Below are 22,735 nucleotides of genomic sequence, written 5' to 3'. Positions count from 1 at the left end.
AAGGATGCCACCTCTTTCTCTGTGGGTTCAGATGGGATGTTCTGCTCCATGATGGCAAAAGAATTCTCAGAATTCTATGGTGGCCTCAAAACAAGGGGATGCTTCAACGAGGCTCAGAGGGCAGGCCAAAAGGAGTTATTATCTCGATGCCCCTGGGGAAAGGGTGCTGCGGTGTGCTCCAACAGTGGGCCACATTCCCCTGAAATTAAAGTGTGTGCGTCTAATATTTACAGTTCAGAATCAGCAGGCAAGACTCTGGGAGGAGGTGACGAGGATGAGGAGTCAGCAAGCGGGAGGGAGGATGAGGGTACGGCAGGGGCAATGACGGCATACCCCACAGAGGAATTAACATGTGTTAAGATGCCAAGATTGGACAACAAAACAACACTACGTAGAGAGTAGACTGCAAGCGAGATTAGACACAGAGATTCTGAGAGGAGCCCCTGTCCTCTGGGCACAGGTGTGGCAAGCATCCCTTCTGCACCGTTGGTCTTGATGGGATACATTATAAAACCTTGTGGGAGGAAGCTGGGGACAGGGAAAGGGGCAGCCAGGCTTGGAGATTCTCCTTTTGTGCCAGGTGCTCTTGTAGGTGCCTCCCAGAGCCAAGAGTTTCCCAGCCTCTAGCTCAGGGTGTACACCCAGAGCACCTGCGGGGGGCTTTGTACTAGCACACGAACACTCCTCTGTAATTACACATCAGGTGTCTCCCTGCCCACTAGCTTCCACAACCCCCATGACCAGGGACTGAATCCTCGTCAACTTTGTATGCCCTGTACCAGCTCAGCGTTTGCTACACAATGGATGCTTAAATGTTTGATAAATTCCTAAATAAATAAATCAGTTCAAGACTAAATTACTAACGAAAACAGAGAAGCAAAAACACGCAAAGGAATTACTGAAAAATGCTCTTAAAGGGCAATTAAATAACTACATACTCACATGACAAGAATAATTTACTTAAATCCAACACCCAAAACAAATATTCATTGATCATATACTATGCACCAAGTGAGCGCTGAGATGACAAAGACAAATGTGAATGAATCTGATATTCTTCCTCACCTTAGGGAGCCGAACTTTTTAATTAGTTGCACATAAATATGATATGGGGTAGAAGGGAGAAAGGAGGAGAGAGTTTAAAATGTTAAGAATTAAATTATGGTGCTTTTTCAACGCTTTCCCATGAGACTTAATTTGGTAAGATCTCACTCACCAGCAGGTATGTCAACAACAGGTGATCTTACCTTTCCTTTAAGCAAAGGATCCCACGGTCTTGGTCCTCATCCAGGCTGCCCAGTGACAAATTTTTCATCCGTCTTCTGAATCAACCTGCTTGCAGTGCCCAAATGCAGGAAACAGCTGCTCTGCCACCACCATCCCAGATTCTGGCCTCATGGACCTTGTCTCTCCTTAAACTTTCGATGTCACCCCACGACGAGTTAGACCAGGGCTTCACAAACTTTACTACACACAGCGATCCCTGGGGAGTCTGATAAAATGTAGATTCTGCCTCAGGAGACCTGATGTGAGGCCTGGGATTGTTCTTTCTTTATAAGTTTCCTGGGGGATGCTGCCATGGGGAGACCACACCTACCACAGAGTCAGAGGACAGCGGAAGGATGAAAGAATAAAGAGCTCATCCTTCTCCATTTGCTTGACGTGCACTTCGCCTCCCCTTCACTAAATCCTAATGGTAGAAAAGAATTCATAGAGTAATGGAGTTGGGCTGTGCTCAGGCATCAGGGTATCTTCAGGATCAGCTGTCTCAGAAGGCTGGTTATGAGAACGAAAAACATGTCTTCCTTAGTCATCACATCCAGAACTCCCACTTTCAGTGTTGTGGGCCAGAGCCCAGGTGACTGACAGCCCAAATGGGAGGGAAAGGAAAAGCCCAAGGTGAAAGCCATTTGAGAAGCTCCCCCTTCCTCCCTGCTTTGCTTAAGGCAGAGACACTCGTGCATTTTTCAGATCCCCTTCTGTAGATTCAGAGACAGTAAATCTGTCCTTAAACATGGGAACCCGGAGAACCTTCCACCAGGAACTCTGAGGTTCCTCCAACACCTGTTATTACTATTAGGGAAGACACTGTTTAGGAGAGAAAGACTCATCAGAGTCCTTTGAAGTGGGTGGGGAACTCCATTTAAAGCTGCTTCTCAGGTCTGTCCAGGGCCAGCGGTGACCAGACGAAACAGCGGCTGTCTGTTCAGGGCCCGCTATGTAACACGCGCTTCACGATTCAGCACCAAGTCGGATTTTACCACCCCATTTTGCAGGTAAGTCACCAGGGAAGCTCAGAAAGGTTATGCAACCTGCCCAAGATCACACAGCCTAAGGCCGAGTGAGGAGGTGAACGCGACCCAAAACTATAGCCCGGCCTTTCCAATAATGCTTAACGAAAAGATCAGAGGTGGGCCTTGATAAGCCGCGGAGCATCCGGCCCGAACCTAGCCCCTGGACCCGCCCTTAGGGACACCTGGACCGCCCTGAGGGTGGGGAAAGAAGAGGAACCACTTCCGGAAAACAGACTTGAAGAGGGGCAAGCACTTCCGGCGTGCAGCAAATGAAAGTCGTTCAGGGTCAGCGGAATAGCAGGTGAGGACCGGCCCGCAGGTAGTGCTAAAAGGCTCAAAGGGACGAAAACGCATCCCTAGGTATCGGAAGACAGCAAGACTCGAAAGGAGAAAGTCTTGTCCCTTACCCGCGCTCGGGACACCCGGGTCAAGCGGCCGACTGCGCGCCGCCATCTTGAGTCCAGCGGTTTAAATAGAGCAGGCGGGGCCGAGCGGAGGCCCGCGTCGTCTTGGTGACGTCACTCACCTGCGCGGGTGGGCCGGCCCCACCCCTTCCGGGGGACCTTCCTGGGCGGGGGCACGGCGTGGTCTGGCCCTGATAGGTGGTGCCACGTTGAGTGACGGCCGGGGCCCGCCTTCCTCTTAAGGAGGCCGTTCAACACGGAAGTGCCGCAGGCCTGTATTGGTAGGGCGGAGCGCAGGGCTGGCGAGGGGCGGGCTTCAGCCCCTCGAGGCCGCCCTGGGGGCGGGAGGGTCAGGGCAGGACTCCCCGGGGCTGGCGCGATGGTGACCCCAGCCCCCCCTTCCCCAGGCCGGGGGCGGATACTGGGCCTGCGCGGGCAGGCTGGCTACCTGGAGACTGAGCGTCCCACCCCGCCCCTGCCTCAGATCTGCAGAAATTAAACCCAAACCGGGGCTGTGCTGCAGTGGCTGAGCTGGCTCCCATACAGTGCCCGGCCTCGTGCATCAAATAACGGTGTTAGGTTCCTAAATTCGAGGCTCGGGCCTATGTCTAATCTGAAGGTCCTGGAATCGGGGTCCCGGGGCCTCGGAGAAACCCTGAGGCTCTCCAAGTGAGCAGCGTTGTGGGGGCACGAATCTATGCACGTGGTGAAATCCTGCCCACTGAGGCTTCAGCAAACAGAGCTTTATAGTCAGATTTGTTGCAAATAGCAAGTTTCCTTAAGCCTTCAATTGCCCTTGCCAGTCATGACCTCAGTTTGTCTTGAGAAACTTGGCTATGAGATATATTGCATTGTTGAATAATTGCTCATAGCATTATTGAATAATTTTGGGCATGACTTTTCTTTTAAAAAAATACAGATGCTCGCAAGGGAAATGTGGGGTGGAGGAGAGCACTTCTATTTGACATGTACTGATGCACTTTCAAGGAACAAGTGTGTCCTTCATGTGGAATTCACTAGTCTGTAATGATTTCACCCTTCCACAATGGTAGCCTACCCCCCAAAAGTTTCAAAAGGACGAGAAAAAAGACCAAATGCTTTGCCAATTGGAATTTATCCATCTTTTCTTTTTGCCAAGTAATTAAACAGTAGACTGCATAATCTATGTATCTGTGGAATGTAGCTTTTTTTTTTTTTTAATTAATAAAACTATTGGGTCAAGGCAAGAGAGGGGAAAAAAGTTTCCTTGAAAGATTGGGGTGTTTAATTAGACTTTAATTGAAAATACTGTGCTTAAAGCAGAGAATTCTAGATTAAAAGACAGGCGTGGAATGATGATTAGCATAAGACTCCACAGCATGTGGAATGAATTGTACCAACTTACAGCATTTTTGGTTTTTCGTACTGCCAGTTTCTCAGCTAGAATGAAGCACATCAACCTGTCATTTGCAGCGTGTGGGTTTCTGGGCATTTACCACTTGGGGGCAGCATCTGCTCTTTGCAGACATGGCAAACAGCTCCTGAAGGATGTCAAGGCCTTTGCCGGGGCCTCTGCGGGATCCTTGGTTGCTTCTGTCCTGCTAACAGCTCCAGAAAAAATAGAGGTAATTAAGTAGTAAGTAGGCTGTGTTCTCATCAAGAAATTAAGACCAAACAACAAAGATGAATGTTAACTCTACTAAGTTAACTGCAGAGAAATAATCCTTTGCCTGGGAAACAGAAAAGGTGAAGACTTTTCTTTTAAAATGTAATCATTAAGGATCTGTGCTCTGGATTTGGAAAAGAAGATTATTTTGGGTGACAGGAGACAAAGATATAAAATGCCTTACTTTACTTTTGAATGTTTTATTTAGTCTTATGATTCCAGTTCTGTTTCTTTCAAGCAAAGCATATTTCTTCCTTATCTGATCATGACAAGAGCACAGGGCCTATTTTCAAGGCCTTGATGTGTGACCAATAACTCTTTGCTTGTTCCTGTTTACAAACAGGTATATAAATTAATATGTGGGCCTATAATTTCCATTAAGTAGAATGACATTGGAATTTAATTTGTTTTTCATTCTCACGGTAAGAAGCCCTGAATTCTAAGTAATTTATCCAGATATAATAAAAACAAGCCTTCATTAAGTATTTTATTTAATGCAATCTATGTTTTAAAAATCTGTTTTCTGCTTCTAGACAGTGATCATGCGTTTGCTGACTGTGAGAGCTGGCTTCTGTACGTGGAAAATATTATATTCATTAATTACTCTAGTGGCTTTGAACAATAATCCAATAATGATCAACACATTCATTCCCAAGAATGAATTTAAGTCACATTTAAAATTTCAAAACTGGGGCCAGCCTGGTGGGATAGTGGTTAAATTCATGTGCTCCGCTTCTGGCAGCCTGGGGTTCGCAGGTTCAGATCCCGGGCATGGACCTACACACCACTTGTCAAGCTGCTCTGTGGCAGGTGTTCCCATATAAGGTAGAGGAAGATGGGCACGGATGTTAGCCCAGGGCCAATCTTCCTCAGCAAAAAAGAGGAGGTTGGTAACAAGTGTTAACTCAGGGCTAATTTTCCTCACACACACAAAAAAATTTTCAAAACTACAAAATTTTAAACATCCAAAATCTTGTTCTCAATTCTGTAGTGAGCTGCTTCTGGAAGACAAACTGGATTTGAATCACTGAGCCCAGTGATTCAGAAATCTTTTCTTCCAGTCTTTATGTGGTTGCTTTATAAGGAACTAGAAGAGTGATTAAAAACTTTAGAGGGCCGGCCCTGTGGCTTAGAGGTTAAGTGCACATGCTCCGCTGCTGGTGGCCCGGGTTCGGATCCCAGGTGCGCACCGACGCACCACTTCTCTGGCGATGCTGAGGCTGCATCCCACATACAGCAACTAGAAGGATGTGCAGCTATGACATACAACTATCTACTGGGGCTTTGGGGGAAAAAAAAAAAAAGGAGGAGGATTGGCAATAGATGTTAGCTCAGGGCCGGTCTTTCTCAGCAAAAAGAGGAGGATTAGCATGGATGTTAGCTCAGGGCTGATCTTCCTCACAAAAAAAAATTAAAAAAAAAATAAAAAACTTTAGAGACTGTACAGCATGAGAACCTGAAATCAGAGAAAGTATAATAAAGTATGAAAACTCCCCCAAAACTATCAGAATCATGTGTTTGGGTTGCAAGCTAGTTCCTTTGCACAACTTTGTTTCCGTTCAGAAGCAGGGGGCTGGTAAGGGGTTGTTGCCTCCTGTTTAGTGTGGTCTTTCCTTTAGGTGGGAGGGAATCCTGAGCTTTGGAGTTGGGTAGACTTGGTTTTGAATCCTCAGCAGCTGTGGAAATGTATCAAGTGTGATTTCAAATTAACGTGATTTGGAAATACTGAGATAATACAGCCACTTAACTGAAATTCTGTGATGTTCAGACATTGAATGGTTTACCTGAATTTGAGACTTGATATCACCATATTTTCAAGTCGGATTACCCATTCTTGTTTATTTTTTCAATAAACTGAAGACCCAGTTGTATTATCTAATTATGTTGGTCCGACATAGAGGGTAAGTCTTTACTGGGTGCTCACATTGGAAGATGGAAAAAGATTCTGTCTATTCACCTAGGGCATCCTCATTTCTCCTTTTTCAGAATAAATCTTCAGCCATTTGATTTGAGGCTATTTTATTTCTTTTGTTTGTAGCATTTGAAATATACCACTCGTAGGATCGCTTTGAATCTTTTTAGCAAACCACCTACTCAAATCTCTGTCAGCTCAATTCTTGCTGATGGTGTAAGTTCCTTGAGCTTTGCGGTGTTGTGACAAATATGGGAGTAATTAATCTAGTTCCGAGCTTACGCTTGTATAATTAAGAGGAGCACCTGACACCGGGCGTATTTTAGGCAGTGGGCAAATTGAGACGTTGACGTGTTAAGAGCTCAGCCCTCACAATTTGCAAGGCATGGCTAGGCACAGTGGGGAGCTCAAAGATGAGTAAAGCCGTTCCTTAGTAAGTTTCCAGTCTGGTCAGAGATGTGTGTGTGTAACTAAAATTAATACAGGAAAAGAAGCTAAGTGGGCAGTCTAGCTTTGGAGAAAGAGCAAGCACTTGGGAGGCCACCCCCTTCTGTCACCTGGAAGCTTACATTAGCTTGCTTCCTGCATCTACCCCCTCGGCCTACGAACCGCCCACCTGACAGCACTTTGACTGAGTTTACCCAACACATGTCTAATGATCTCACTCCCCTACATCCCCCTCCCACACTCCAGGGATCCTTGTCGACTTGGGATGGGGTCGGGTTTTCCCAGCCTGCCTCACAGGCCCTGTGTGCTCTCGTGACTGCTGACGATGCCTTTCAGGTCTCTGCCCCTCTCTGGGTGCTCACTGTTGTCTTTGCCTGTTGTCTTCTTCCACCTCTGTCTCCTGTCCAACTCGTCTTCATGTTGTAGGTCTCAGCCTAGATGTCATGTTGGAGTGAATCTTTGGTGACCTCTGAAGTTGGAAGTTGATGCTCACTATATTATTTCCTGTTGCTGCTCCAGTAAATGACCATAAACTTAGTGCTTAACACAACACACATTTATTCTCTTACAATTCTGGAGGTCATAAGTCTGAAAAGGTCTCACTGGCTAAAATCCAAGTGTTAGGACATCCGTGGTCCCTCTGGAGGCTCTCGAGGAGAATCTGTTTCCTTGCCTTTTCCAGATTCTAGAGGCTACCTGCATTCCCCGGCTCATGGCTCCTTCCTCCATCTTTAAAGCCCTAACTATAGCATTGTAGGGGAGGAAGACAATTCCTCTACCCTCTGGGTCCTTATGGCTGATCTAAAAATTAAATTGACATGAGACAGAATAATAGGAGAAGATCAAAGTTTAATAACATGTATATATGGCAGAAACCCAGGAAAACTGAGTAACTCGCAAAATGGCAGAAGCCACCACCTTAAATACCATCTTCAGCTCAAGACAAAGGAGGATGTTGGGGGAAGTGGTTTGGAAGTTCAAAGGGGAGGAAGGCAATTCACAAGGAGATGGAAAAGCAAATGTTTGATAAACAAATGTTGACTGTGCCTTGAAAAGACAATTAGAAATGGAGACGACTTTGATTAAAAAGCCCTCGTTAGGTTCCTCCTTGTCTGCCACACCTAGTTTATATTATACTTGGTATTAGCTCCTTCCTGGAACAGGCCTTCTATCTTAAATTCTTTTAGGCAGTTAGCGGGGAGGTCAAAGTTTCTTTCTGAGTCTTTGGCCCTTAAAAATAGTCAAGCCAAAGAGACACATTTTGGGGTGGCCAATTCTGATCCCCCACAGCATCTTCACATCTCTCTCTCTCTCTCACGCTCCTGCCTCCCTCTTTCACTTATAGGAACCTTTGTGATGACATTGGGCCCACCTGGATAATCCAGGGTCATCTCCCCATTTCAAAATCCTTAATCACTCCTGCAAAGTCCCTTTTGCCACGTAGGGAACATATTCACAGGTTCCAGGGACTGGATTGTGGACGTCTGGGGGAAAGAGGAGCCTGATTCTGCCTCCCACGTAGGTGCTGCCACAGCATTCTGTGATCTCTCATTGCGGCACTCCTAAGCCCCAGGAGGGCAGGAGCTCTTTGTGTCTCATTCTTGGCTGAGTCCCAGTGCCTAGCCCAGGGCCTGATGCCAGGCAGGCATGAATTCATTAATAAGTGAAAGACAGACCTGGGTTCAAATCCTGCCTCTGCTAGTGATTTTTGATGAGATATTGGGAAGATTCTTGATCTCTCCCAGCCTCAGCTCTCTACCTGTCGAGTGCAATGATTACACCCATCTTGCAGGGTTATGTGAACATGAGCTGGCAGGGGCCTCATCAATGGATCCCAGCCCTGGCTGCCCATTAGACCCCCCTGGGGGACTTTTACAAAATATCAGTGCCCAAGACTGGTCTCCAAAGACTCTGATGCAGTGCATGCAAACGGTAGTCATCACGACCCCTTTCTCTGATGTTGGTGTTGTCATTAATAACCAGCCCTGTTGCAGAGCCGAGATGGAAATGTTTCTGAGGCCTCAGAATTGGGGTGGGAGAGGAGGTTAATTGTGTTGGAGAAATCTGTAGAAGAATGTGCTACGTTAGAATTGGAATTGAGCCTTCAAGGATTTTCCAAAGGTGGGCAGTGCCATTTGAAGTGATTTTAAAAGCAAAAACAAGAGAGTGGCATTGGAAGAACACACAGCTTGCCTGGGTACCAGGAATGGTGGGTGAGGACCAGGCCAGGTGGGGATTCTAACACCTGTGGAGTGTGGCATCCCAAGTCTGGCCTTGCGTTTATAGAGTCCAGGTGCCTTGTGTGATTGGTGAAGAGTTCTGGAACTAGAATGAATTTTTTTGACAAAACATAAGAGTCACCTATTCATTTTCTTTTCCAGAAATGTAACGAATTTACCTACAAGTTTGCTGAAGAAGTCCGAGGGCAGCCTTTCGGGGCAGTGACACCCGGCTATGACTTCATGGCCCGATTGAGGTATATATATAGTCCATTACCCCCCACAGTGTGTGAAGACAGCATGCTGAGGACACTCTGTATAAACTGTGGCAAACTCAGCTTAGTATTCTCTCTTCTAAAATATTTACAAGGCGTTCAATAATTAAAGGCGTTCAATAATCACGCGGGTCACTTTTTCTTCTTTAGAGGTGGAATGGAGTCGATTCTCCCCTCCAACGCTCACGAGCTGGCCCACGACCGACTGCACGTGTCTATCACCAACACCAAGACTGGAGAAAATTACTTAGTCTCAAGTTTTCCCTCCAGGGAAGACCTCATTAAGGTAACAGGGCCGCATTTCACGTTGGAGGATATCAGCAAGTGCTGATTTAAATAGTTCTCACAAGCGCTGAGCATCGCCACATTCCTTAGATCTAGCATCTCATTTCGTGCCTGATAGATGATAAGTGCTCAGTAAATTGTGTGTTTGATGGATGGATCAACCAGTATCCCTCCGAGGCCACCTCAAGACACGTGACTCCAGAGGCCCCCATGCTCTTCAGTGTTTTTCTCATGATGTTCTCGCTGATCTGTGAAGCAGGGCGCTGATGCAGTTTAGTGGAAATAACAATTCCTTAAATTTATGGAGCTAATACTCTGCAGTTTATGTAAGACTTTGTACACATACTGTCTGATTCAATCCTTCCACAGTCCTTCTGTCAATCAAGACAGGTGTGAGTACTGCCCTTTTATTGTGTTTTTAACAGAAGCAATGGATAGAAAGATTTCATGTGACATACCCAAGGTTGTGCTGATTGCCAGTGGGAAACGACTCTGGACTCCAGGTCTCTTAACTTTTCAATCTCATGTTCCGTTTCATTTCTTCCATTTTGTTTTGAGGCCTTTCTATCCAAATGCATTTGAAAGTCAGTTGGTTGAGAATTCATGATCGCTGGGAAATACTTGAGCTGACTGATTTGCAAATAGCAATGCACTTTTTAACATAATACATGACATATTTGTAGATTGGGAAGGGTGTACCTTTCTTAGAAAAGCTGGGCAATTTTTTCTTTCTTTTTCCTTTTGTGGAAATCGTAGGAAGCTTCAGGTAATGTGGAGAATGTGTGTTTGGATACAGCAGAAGGTGGTGGGTTGAAAATGAGTGATAAAAGTTCCGCCTGAATTAGATGATAAATGCATTGATTTTTACTATTGAATCTTACTGTTCAAATTTCACATTTGAATGATATAATTTGAAATACCTAATGAAATGTTGAACTGACAAGTAAAATTACTTTATGACTTAAGAGATTAGAATATTTTTACTCAGTGTACCGATTATGCCAGTTTCTCACTTATAAATTAATAGTCTTTCTATCTTAGAAAAAGGCATTTTTCTATAATCTTATGTAGACTTGCAAAATATAAGAGAGAAGTTGGTCAGTCCATGCCTGAATTGTCACAAATTGTCAGTGCCCCATACAGATACATAAGGCTTGTGATGGGATGGTATACCTTTTTTTGGTTTGTATAGGAACAAGACTGTGTGTCATTGTGTCATTAAACAAGAGGAGAATTCTCCCCACAGCATTACCTTCTCATTGAGTCTGCCCTTAGCTACTCCCTCTACACTGGCAGAGCCCCTGGTGTTTCCTCTATCCCATCCTAATTTATTTATCGGCATTCAGCATTCTCCATATTTTAGTGCTTTATTTATTTAGTTTTTGTTATCTACCCTCCTTCACTAGAACATAAGCTCCAAGGAGACAGGGATTGCTCTGTTTTGTCTACTGCTGTTTTCCTAGCACCTGGTACAGTGCCAGCTCCATCAATATGTATTCAGTGAATGAATACAAACAATAAATAAATGAAGTCAGGTGGCGTCTATTAAAACAAAAGAAAAGAACAAAGAATCTGGATCCTACACATTCAATGACCTGGACAAAATAATTCAGCTGGTTAGTGGCCCAGCTGGGACTACAGTCCAGGTCTCAAGCATTATGCTTGATTACACCACACGGTGGATAACATTACCTCCTCTCAATTCCTTTTATGTGGGAATGAATGTGGTCGGCTGAATAATGGCCCCCAAAGATGTCCACACTCTAATCCCCAGCACTTGTGAATATGTTCCCTTACGTGGTAAAAAGGATTTTATAGATGAGATTTAGGTAAGAGTCTTGAGATGGAGAGATGATCCTGGATTATCTGGGTGGACCGACACTAAGCATAAGTCCTTAAAAATAGAGATCTTTCCTGGATTCCATGCACCGTTGTTGGTTCTAAGATGTAGGACCCCCTCATGCGAGGAGAGCACAGAGTCTTCTGGAGGCTAAGGGCTGCTCCCCTCCGGCAGCTAGCAAAGCAGAGGGGACTCAGTCCTATAGCCAGATGGAACTGAATTCTGTCAACATCTGGATGAGCAGGAAACGAATTCTCCCCCAGAGGTTTCTGGAAGGAAGGCAGCCCTGCCAGCACCTTGGTTTTGCCTTGGTCAGACTCATGCCAGATTCTGACCTGTAGACCGCATGATCATAAATTTGTGTTGTTTTAAGGCTCTAAGTTTGTGGTGATTTGTTATGGCAGCAATAGCAAACTATTGTAGTAAGTAAACGTGATTTTTTCTGATTTGCTTTGTTTTGGATAGTAACTATTCAGCGATTGGTGTAATTACTTGAGTTCAGTGAACAGAAGAGAAATAGTTGACACAAATGTGTAATACCTAGTAAGGAGAATAGTTGCATAATTAACATCTATCCTAGATTATACAGAAAGCATTTCAAATGTTTCGTAGAAAGCTCTAACCTTTTTCAGAACCAAAAAGAGGAAGGATGGATAGTTCCTTGATAGCAGATGGCGGCTATAAAAATGTATGAAATATGTGCCTGGAATACTCATGGAGCATTTAGTTCAAAAGAGTAAGACTGAGTGAAAACTAGACAAGGGAAAAAGAAAAAGCATGGAGGGAAAATCAAAGAAACCCCCCTTATGTAGTGACATTATCAAGCTTGTGTGTTCTGATGAAAGAAGAGGCCAGTGGGAGAACATTGTCTGGGGTGGTACCATGTGGGGTGGTCCTTCTGACTGTCTAGGTCAGTGAGGAGGGAGAGAAGAAGGCCGCCTACCGGTCCTTCCACTTACCTCCAGTGGAGACAGGGGGTTCCCAAAGCCAAGAGTAGAAGCAGCTCCACAACGTGTCACTCAAGTCTCCAGAAGCTTTACATACCGGGCTCTGATCACACAGCCATGGGTTTACTTTCAGCTATCTGGAAATTCTGTAGATGAGAGAAAGAGATTGAAACCAGAGGTAGAGTATGCCAAGCAGCAATTGGTAGCCAGTAAAGGAATGTGGGAGAGTACTAAATATTGGTGATTTTCATCGTTAACTCATTTATTCTCTTACTAATTAGATTTTTTTTAAATGCCAAGCTTTTCGTTATCCATCAGCTGACTGCTACCTTTTATTATAGGTATCATATTTACTATGAACCTGAACATCCAACTAGAAACCTGTAGCTTAGGTGTGTGTGTGTGTACTTTAAGTTGTTTTTAATATTCCCTTGGATTATTACTTGTTTTTTGTGCATCTCCCAGTGTTCATCTCTAGGTCACTCATTTCGAGATAGTATCCTCATGGACTAGTCTTGTGTCGCTTAACAACAGGGATACGTTCCGAGAAATGCATGGTTAGGCAATTTCATCATTGTGCAAACATCATAGAGTGTACTTACACAAACCTAGATGGTATAGCCTACTACACACCTAGGCTATAAGGTACTAATCTTATGCAACCACCGTCATATATGCGGTCCGTTGTTGACTGAATCGTCGTTATGCAGTGCATGACTGTACTTATGTTTGAGCCCCAGTTTTCTCAACTGTAAGCATGTAAAAGTGTTTTAAACAGGAAAGCCCTAAGTGCATGTCGAATGCACCCAATATTTAGTAAATAATGAGAGAATAAGATAATAAGCCACACACATTCCTGATCAGCACCCCGTGTGAGTCTGTCATGAAATTTTGTGTTCAATCACAACTTCCTTTTCTGCATACTGAGTAGGGTTCACCCTTTCTTACAAATTTTCATCATTAAACCCTTTACTTCCCATCTTTGTTCATGAACAATGTGCTAACCTACATCTATAACATCTCAGGAAATGGATTACTACCAAGTTTTGTCACCTTAAGGCATTTGGTTTTACATCTCTTCCCCACTGGCCTTCTCTTTTTAAAAATTTGCTTTTGGGGCCGGCCCCGTGGCTTAGCAGTTAAGTGCGCGCACTCCGCTACTGGCGGCCCGGGTTCGGATCCCGGGTGCGCACTGACGCACCACTTCTCCAGCCATGCCGAGGCCGCGTCCCACATACAGCAATGAGAAGGATGTGCAACTATGACATACAACTATCTACTGGGGCTTTGGGGAAACAAAGGAGGAGGATTGGCAATAGATGTTAGCTCAGAGCTGGTCTTCCTCAGCAAAAAGAGGAGGATTAGCATGGATGTTAGCTCAGGGCTGATCTTCCTCACAAAAAAAAATAAAATAAAAAATAAGACATTTCAGTATTTAATAAAAAGCTATAAAAATTTGCGTTTGTGTAATGATTCATACTTAAATTATATTTAGTGGCATGAAAAAATAATTCTTTCATTTGATAGCTGTGTGATGATTCATACTTATATTTAGTGGCATGAAAAAATTATTCTTTCATTTGATAACTGCAATGATGGTTGATTATTTTCTGAGAACCTCCATTGACCAATTATCTGGTCCAAAGATTCATTTTATTTAGGATTGGATTTCCACAGAATTCTGAATCTTGTGTCCACGGTGATTTAACTCAGTGCTATGGGCTGAGTGTTTGTGTCCCCCTCAAGATTCATATGTGGAAATCCTAATCACTGTTGTGATGGTATTTGGAGTTGGGCCCTTTGGGAGGTGATCAGGTCACAAGGGTGGAGCCCTCATCATTGGGATTGGTGTCCTTATAAAAGAGACCCAGGGGACCTCTCTCACTCCTTCCACCATGTGAGGACACTGCCAGAAGCGGGTTCTCACCAGACACTGAATCTACCGGTGCCTTAATCTTGGAAATCTGAGCCTCCAGAAATGTGAGAAATAAATGTCTGTTGTTGATAAGCCACGCAGTTTATAGTATTTTGTTATAGCCCAAAGGAGTAAGACAGGAAGTTGGTACTGAGAAGTGGGGGTGCTGCTGTCACAAAGACCTAAAAGTGTGGAAGCGGCTTTGGAACTCAGTGGTGGGCAGAGGCTGGAAGTTTTGAGATACATTGTAGAGAAAGCCTGCGTTGCTGTGAATGGAAAGGCGATTCTGGTGAGCGCTCAGGAAGAAAAGAGGCAAGCTGGAGAGAGAGCCTCCATCTTCCTGGAGAATACTAAGTGGTTGTGAATAGAGTGTAGGTAGAAATATGGATGGTAAAGGCCATTCTGATAAGGTCTCAAACAAAGATGAGGAAATGTTATTGGATGATGGAGGAAAGGCCATCCTTGTGATAAAATGGCAAAGAACTGGCTGAATTGTGTTCATGCCCTACTCTTCCGTGGAAGGTACAACTTGGGAGGGATGATCCTGGATATCTCATGAGGCAATTTCTAAGCAAAGTGTTGAAGGAGCGGCCTGGTTTCTCTTGACTGCTTATAGTAAAATGCAAGAGGAGAGAAATGACTTAAAGATGGCATCGTTCATCAAAAGCAAAGCAGAACTGAAGATTTGGAACGTTCTCAGCCTGTCCTTATCGAAAAGAATAAGAGAGCTTCTTCAGAACAGAACGGAAAAGGGAGGGCCAAACAACCATCCAATAAGATTAATCAGCCTTCTAAACAGGAGCAGGACTATTGTCCAAGATAATGGAAGAAAGACCTAAAGGTAATTCAGAGACCATCAGGGAGGCCCCTCCCTTCCCACGCCCAGAATGCAAGGGCCCCAGCAAGCACTGAGCCACTGCAGAGACCCCCCACTAGGTCAATGCCAGCAGAGCCACAGGGGTGAGGCTACCATTGAGACCCCAAACTGTAGAGCAACCGACGTGAGATGGTTCCAGTCCTGGGGAGCTTCTGGCATGAGACTCAGTCACAGAGTTGTGCAGAGCTGGGGCCACTGCAGAGAACTGCCATGGGGTGGGGACCAGGCACAGAGCTGCTGTAGGGGCAGGGCTGGCCAGGAAAGCTGCAGGGGCAGGACCCCTGCCCCAGGGGCCTGGAGGGCAGAGCATCAAGCCAAGGAGGGTTGTTCTCAAAGCTTAGGGTCTAATGGAATTTGCCCCATTGGTTTGCAGACTTGCTGAGGACCTGTTACCCTTTCTTCTTTCCTGTTTCTCTCTTTTGGAGTTGGAATGACCATCCTGTGCCTGTCCCACAATTGTATTTTAGAAGCACATAACGTGATTGATTTCACAGGTTCACGGCTGGAGAACAATTTGCCTCAGGATGAATGGTACCTTGAGTCTCACCCCTATATGATTGAGATGATATTAGATGCGACTTTGGACTTTAAAATTTTGAGTTGATGCTGGAACAAGTTAAGACATTTTTGGGTACTGGAATAGAATGAATGTATTTCATATGCGAGAAGGAAGTGAATTTGGGGGAACTGTAACCACGGGCTCTCCGGGACCAGTTTAACTGACCCCATCTTATCAGCAGAGTAACTAAAAGTGGTTTTTCAGGAGCTGAGACCCCTTCTCCAGTTCAGGCTGGTTGAGACCACCAACCCATCAACTGGGCCTGTGAAAATGCTTGATAAGTGTCTTTTGACGTCAAGCAGCTAAAAACTCCACCCTCAGATCATGGTAACACTGCCGTTTTGGGAACATGCACCCTAAGAAGAGGTGTGAAGCTTGACTGCGCTTGCACAGATCATCAATTACCTCATCCTCCTTGCCTCCAATCATCTATCTCTACACTTCAGACCGCCCTACTTTTCATCCCATAAATTGTGCCCCAAGCCGTGGATTGGGGAGACAGATCTGAGGGCACACACCTGCTGTCTGCCTGCAGATTGTTCTCACAGAATAAAGCTGATTTATTTTCCCAAAAGCTGATGCTGTAATTAATTAGCTTGGTTATGTGCATTGGGTAGGAGAACCCCATTTGTGCGGTAACAGAGCCAGGGGCAGAATGCTATGGTCTGAATGTTTGTGTCCCCCCAAAATTCGTGTTGAAATCCTAAACACCATTATGATGGTATTTGGAGGTGGGGTCTTTGGGAGTTGGTTAGGTCATGAGGGCAGAATCCTCATGAATGGGATTTGTGCCCTTATAAAAGAGAGCCCAGCAAGCTCCCTCACCCCTTCCACCATGTGATGACACAGTGAGAAGACCACTGTCTGTCAAGCAGGAATCAGACTCTTACCAAACACGGGGTATGCTGGCACCTTGATCTTGGACTTCCCAGTCTCCAGAACAGTGAGAAATAAATGTCTGTTGTTAAGTCACCCAGTTTATGGTATTTTGTTATAGCCACCTGAATTGATTAAGGCCCTCAGTTTTTTCCATTCTTCTATATACCGTTATAAGACAGACATGTGGTCTTCAGGTATTACTTTGCCCAGAATGTATTTGTGCCGACCACTCCCCTCCTCCCCAATAGTGACTGTGCTGAGATAGGGAAACGCATGGTGGTGTCTGCTGCCACACAATGAGATGACCTACAGAGGGGAGATCCCTTTATATAGTTGAACTAGAGCCCCAGGAGACTCCCTCCTCCAAATATCGCACCTTTATTTCCCATCAACCAGAGAGATTCATTTTGGATGCCACACCCTTTTTGGGGGTTGGGGGGATGTATAAAAATACTTCCACGCAGGATCAAATCCATCGATCATTTGTGTCTGCAGGCCCATTGTTTTCAGCAGATCAACACCAATGAGAGGTCAGTTTGTGCAAAGGCAGATGGTACTTTGGGGATGGAAAAGCCTAGCCCTTGTCTTTGATGGACTCTGGGATCCTTGGCAAGTCTCAACTTTTCATTGCCTTAGTTTCTTCATCCATAGGATAGAATCCACACTGTCCCAACTACCCCACACATTGCTACGAAGATCAAGTGAAATAATATGTATGGAACTGCTTCATCAGCTCTTGAGTACTTACCAAGTATACCTGCTGACCTTCAGGGCTCCTTGCTCTCCTGACTCTCATCTCTTCACACCCTTCATGTTTATCATGGGTACTTCACGATTCCTTTACTTTTGGGCCTCTCTACACATTATCCCCTGAACGACCAAGTGTATACATTTTGCAGATCAACTCCTTCGAGTGCCAGATTTTATTCTGGGCTATTTTTCTTCAGAAGGAAACCTGCAATCAGGAAATCTAAGCACATTTTAATAGTAACCTTCAGCAAAGCGTAATTAGGGAGGTAAATCCTTTGTGTAAAAGAAAGTCATATGTAACCTCCACAGATGAGCAGAACTGATTTTGAAATTAACCGTGCCACGGAGTGGTGGTGTTCCACCACTTGTCTGAATTAGTACAATTCATTGAATTCTTCGTGTTTAAAACTGACGCACATATGTGGTCTGAAACAGTGTTTTGATGTACATGAATGCTCTTTAATATATGTACCTAGAAAGGCTTTCATGCAGAACCTTGTCCCTCTTGGGGAGAACCATCTTGTCTCCATTGCCACGATGTCCTAAATTGCCTTGCACACAGCCAGAATGCTCTTACAGCAAGAGCTCACGTTTAGCCGTGGGAAGGTGACATAAGGACTGAATTTAAGAGTGGTCATTATCTTGGGAAGACTGAGGAAGATAAATTTGAATCTGTCTTTGAATTTCAACTGCACCAGCAGGTTCTGAATAAACAGCCAGATTCTCATTAAACTCCACAGTAAACTTTAGACATAAATGAAACTTGTTGAGAATTTATTCTCTAAGGAACTCAGGCCACATAATTTTCTAAACACCCCTTTTCTATAAAATGTAAAATGAAAAGAGCTAGTCAGAACGTGTATTGAATATGCACTTGGCAATGTTTTATACGGGTTGCTACAAGAAGTCACTGACTTTTATTTTTATCATTGTGTATTTAGTAAGAATGAAACAAAAACCAAATCAGTGGTTTAACCTACGTGTAACGCTTAAGGTGCTGGGCCAAGTAATGGAGCGTGAACAGAAGGTCCCTGATTTCTGCCTTAGTGCTCACGACTGGGCTGCTGTTAACACTGGGCATCTGATACTTGTTTGTGGTGGGGGCCATCCTGGGCATTATAGGATGTTTAGAAGCATGCCTGGGCTCTACTCAATAGATGCCAGTAGGACCATCCCCCTAGACACAGTGTGACCATCAAAACTGTCTCCAGACATTGCTAAATGTCCCCAGGGGACTAAGACACCCCTGGGAACATTGAGAACCTCTGCTCCAGACTTATTGAGATTTATTGGTGAGAAATGTTTCACAGGGAAAACAATGAGGTCAGATACAGTAAAAGCACAAATTTAGGCATAATATTTTATTATGTAGCCTTGGAATGTCAGTCTTTGTCTCCTTCCTTAGAAAATCCTATTTGCTTGCAATAAAATGGCAATAAGCTGCCTACAAATAAGAAAAGCTGCTTAGTTCTTAACTATCAAAAGCTAATTTTCCCACTAAATTTAGTTTGATGTACAAATCACCAGCCCGTAGAAAGGGAGAGTCGGCTATGACAGAACAAATACATTGATTTGGAGGAGTGACAGGTATTTTCCAGTTCACTGCACTCCTCATATCATTTAGGAGGATTCTTACTGTTATTATCTGTAGCAAAGTAATTGGATAGCATTTTTCATCCAAACACCTCAAAAGAGATCCAGGCATTAACTCATGAACTTTACATTATACTTTGACACAGGCGAAAAAAAAAAAAACATAATTCTGGCTCTAAGGGTAGTGATTTTTTTTTGCAGGGCCCATATGTCTATCCAGCATAGTGAAATAAATCGTTATATTTATAGAGTGCCTTTGGTTCTTTAAAGACCTCTAAGTACTGTAATTTCCCAATATGTGGACTATCCACATATTGTTGCAGTTATTGCTACCGTGGTGCAATGTTGCATTTTGCCAAATAACTTCATTAAATAGCTACATTGTGCTGGCAAAACATACCTAGGGTCTGTAATTGTTTTTTTTAAAGGAGTAGCCAATTGATGGTGGGGCCAAATTTAGTGAGGGTGAATGCAGTGACCATAACTGTAAACAGCCCTTCTCTGACCAACACCCGTCTGCCGATGTGGTCACCGCTACCGGGGGCCCAGAAGGCTGGGCTTGAGTAGGCTTGGTTTCTCTTCTGTCTGCCTACTGATTGAAGTGATCTTCCCCAAATCACCCAAGATGATGCTCTTGCTTTGCCTCATGGAATGGGTGTGGTTAACATAATGGCACGCCGTTCTGTCATGCCGCACATTTGAAAGCAGAGATTTTGAGGTGAATGCCTTAGTAGGGGCATGTCTGCTTTGCCTCTTCTTCTGAAAGATCTTGTGCCAGATTGTCATTGTACCCTGGTTTAATGCTCCACTGTCGACCTCTTGCAGTTCTTAATACCTGCATTTTCATTTCAGTGTGGGCCCGCAAATTATGTACCTGGTTCTGGCACTAAGCACCAGCCTGGCACAACAGAGACACATAACACATGTCACTTCCTTCCTTCTTTCCCTCTGGAGTCCCTGTGTGGTGCTCTTACACCAATGAATTCGCCGCTACCCAAATCTGATGCCCCAGATACTTCTGGGCCAGCTGTCAGGAGCCCGTTGCTGTGGGAGCTGTTACAGTCAGGACCTCTCCCTTGCACCCAACGTGCCACCACCAACATGGGAGAATCCTTGTTTCTCCCACAGTTGAGAGTGGGGAGAAGCACAGGACACCTTCATTCCTACCTCGGAGAAGAGAGGGACGCCAGCAGGTATTTGCTGGGTCTCAACTCTGTGACGAAGATGCAGACGCCTTCCCTGCAGCGGGCTTTTTGGCCGTGAGGATCCAGCAGACATGTGTTAGAGGCGGAACCACTGCATAGGAAAGCCTTTGCCGCTCCCACGTACATCCTGCTTCCACGGCTTCCAGCCACATCCAGTTGCAACTCGAGAGGCTTCTTCCTCTGGAAATCGTGTTTTGCTGTTGACTGGGTCTATCATTTAGTCGCAGTTCAGAATAAATTGGCCTCTGAGAGCTGACCTCAGAAATTCTACCTGCGGTATAGTTTCTTTGGGGAAAATGCCCTCTGAGTTCTCAATAATTCTAAATGGATGATTTACAAACCAGTTTTTGGGCCAAAATCCATTTCTGAGTAATATACGCCAAAAAAGGAAATTTCATGAAATCTTTGACAACAAACAGCCATAGAGTCTTCGCTTATCGGTTGAAAGATTGTAGCTTAAATATTCAGTATCTAATGCTGTATCTTTCCAAATAAAGACTAGCCAGTCAGAAACTACACTGCAAAATAAAACATGTACATGTCGGAAAAGCTCCCAGAACCCAACTTCTTCTGTTGGAAGAAATGGTCATATTTTAAATGGCAATCTTTTTCGACTCTTTAAATGGAAGATAAAGTATAATTGGTGTCTGTACCTGCCACTGTCTCATTATATATCCAGACCATGTTGCTAGCACATAAAATGTGTTGCTCCCTTAGCGACATCCTGGTGACATAAATTAGAACATCCCCGAGCTGCAGGCTAATCTCCTCTGTAACAACGAGAGGGGTTTGTTCTTTTGGAAAATACGAGTGCAACTTTAAAATGGTTTTTACAGTGTATGATACAACATTGTAAATAATTTATTTGCACACTGTACATACTCCAGAATTTAGACTTACCTGGGCTTTAATTTCATAATGATTTGCTGTCTACGATTAAAATGCTGATTTTACTCAGGTGAAGTCCACTGAGACAGAGAACATTGCATTGTACCTATCTCTTTAGGGTCTTTTCAAATATTAAAAATGTTATCTTCTATTTAAGTGTGTCCCATGGTGCACTTGAAATATATGGAACTTAATTTTTCATAATACATTTTCTTATTTTCTAGAAAAATTTAATATTTTATAGTAAATAGCATATCAAACCTGTTGTACAAGCATTAATTCCTGTGTTCCTGAGCTGTGTCTTTCTTTTACCCATCTAGGTTCTCTTAGCCAGCAGCTTCGTGCCCATTTACGCAGGACTGAAACCAGTGGAGTACAAAGGGCAGGTAACGTTGCTCTCACTGAGGAATTACCAGTAATTCTTGTTTTCATACATTTCCTTTGCAAGATCCACTTTTATAATTATTCTGGTGGCTCCCAATTAGTTTATATCGTTTGCTTTTCATAAATGGTTTTGTTTCCGCTTAACAGAAAAAAATCATGTACGGGAGCTGTGGTACGTCATTGTCAAGATCTCACAGTTGAGAATGATTGACTGGGATGCTCCTTTTTTCATCTGCCTAAAAAACTATCTTTTTTGTTTTGTTTTTGTTTTTTGTGAGGAAGAGTAGCCCTGAGCTAACATCTGCCAATCCTCCTCTTTTTGCTGAGGAAGACTGGCCCTGGGCTAACATCTGTGCCCATCTTCCTCTACGTTATATGGGACGCCACCACAGCGTGGCTTGACAAGCGGTGCGTCAGTGCGCGCCCGGGATCCGAACCAACGGACCCCGGGGCCACCGCAGCGGAGCGCAGGCACTCAACCGTTTGCTCCACCGGGCCGGCTCCTTTATCTTTTTTTTTTTAAAGGAGTAAAGACTTTTTTTTTTCCCTAATAAAGTCTTCTTCACAGCCCCTCTGTAAACAGCTAGCAGCAGAAGTGCACTGTCAGGGTGGGAGAAGGCATTGGGGTGCTGCACCCCTGCCCCCCCAAATAAAGCCAGACCACTTCATTCCGTGCCACCCCCAGGGACCCCCTGCTGGGCAACAAGCCCCTCTTCTCCCAGGGCCTCCGCTTACTGGGATGTTTGTCAAGGAGGGGAAGAAACAGCTTTCCTTCCAGGAGAGCTCTCTTCACCTGGGGCTGGCACTCAAGGCAGGAGGTCAGCTGTTTTAGAGACCTTTAGAGGCAAGCATCCACCTGCAGTCTGCTCTCAGCACTGCCCAGGGACATTTCAGCCACATCCCTTCTCCATGCTGCACCACGTGTGTACGAAACGTTCACCACCCTACCCTAGCCGCTCCTCTACACCTGCACGCACTTTATAGTCAAAGACAGTCTCTGTTTAATACATACCAGAGATATGCATTTTATAATCAAATACAGTATCTAACATACACAGATATGCACTTTATAATCAAATGCAGTATCTAACACATACTACAGATATGCACTTGATAATCAAATACAGTCTCTATAAAACACATACCACAGATATGCATTCTATGATCAAACACAGTATCTACTTAACACATACCACAGATATGCACTTTATAATCAAATACAGTCTCTATTGAACACACACTACAGATGAGCACGTTATAATCAAATACAGTATCTATTTAATACATACCAGAGATGTGCACGTTATAATCAAATACAGTATCTATTTAACACATACCACAGATATGCACTTTATAATCAAATACAGTCTCTATTTAACACATACTACAGAGATACACTTTATAATCAAATACAGTA

The 22,735-nt window shown here is 44.2% G+C and overlaps 1 protein-coding gene and 1 long non-coding RNA gene across 7 annotated transcripts in view; one reads left to right on the top strand and one right to left on the bottom strand.

The window, feature by feature from the left end:
* LOC131400708 (uncharacterized) overlaps positions 1-1,433 on the bottom strand; it is a 70,825-nt gene extending 69,392 nt beyond the window's left edge. For all 3 annotated transcript variants that reach the window (XR_009217419.1, XR_009217420.1, XR_009217418.1), the window contains exon 1: positions 1,248-1,433. This is a non-coding gene — a long non-coding RNA (uncharacterized LOC131400708). The remainder of the gene's footprint in view (positions 1-1,247) is intronic.
* Positions 1,434-2,549: 1,116 nt separating this feature from the next.
* PNPLA4 (patatin like phospholipase domain containing 4) overlaps positions 2,550-22,735 on the top strand; it is a 105,881-nt gene continuing 85,695 nt past the window's right edge. For 2 of the 4 annotated variants that reach the window (XM_058535395.1, XM_058535393.1), the window contains exons 1-5: positions 2,551-2,828; positions 4,110-4,302; positions 9,084-9,178; positions 9,347-9,482; positions 21,255-21,320. In XM_058535395.1, the coding sequence (XP_058391378.1) occupies positions 4,123-4,302; positions 9,084-9,178; positions 9,347-9,482; positions 21,255-21,320 (477 nt within the window). In that variant the 5' untranslated portion in view covers positions 2,551-2,828; positions 4,110-4,122. Of the gene's footprint in view, positions 2,829-2,905; positions 2,980-4,109; positions 4,303-9,083; positions 9,179-9,346; positions 9,483-21,254; positions 21,321-22,735 lie in introns of those variants that run through there. The other 2 variants (XM_058535394.1, XM_058535396.1) reach the window with 2 other exon arrangements.

Source organism: Diceros bicornis, chromosome X, assembly GCF_020826845.1.
Source record: "Diceros bicornis minor isolate mBicDic1 chromosome X, mDicBic1.mat.cur, whole genome shotgun sequence".
Classification (NCBI taxonomy): Eukaryota; Metazoa; Chordata; class Mammalia; order Perissodactyla; family Rhinocerotidae; genus Diceros; species Diceros bicornis.
The sequence above is the reverse complement of the archived record's forward strand: the minus strand, read 5'-3'. Positions and strand labels throughout refer to the sequence as shown.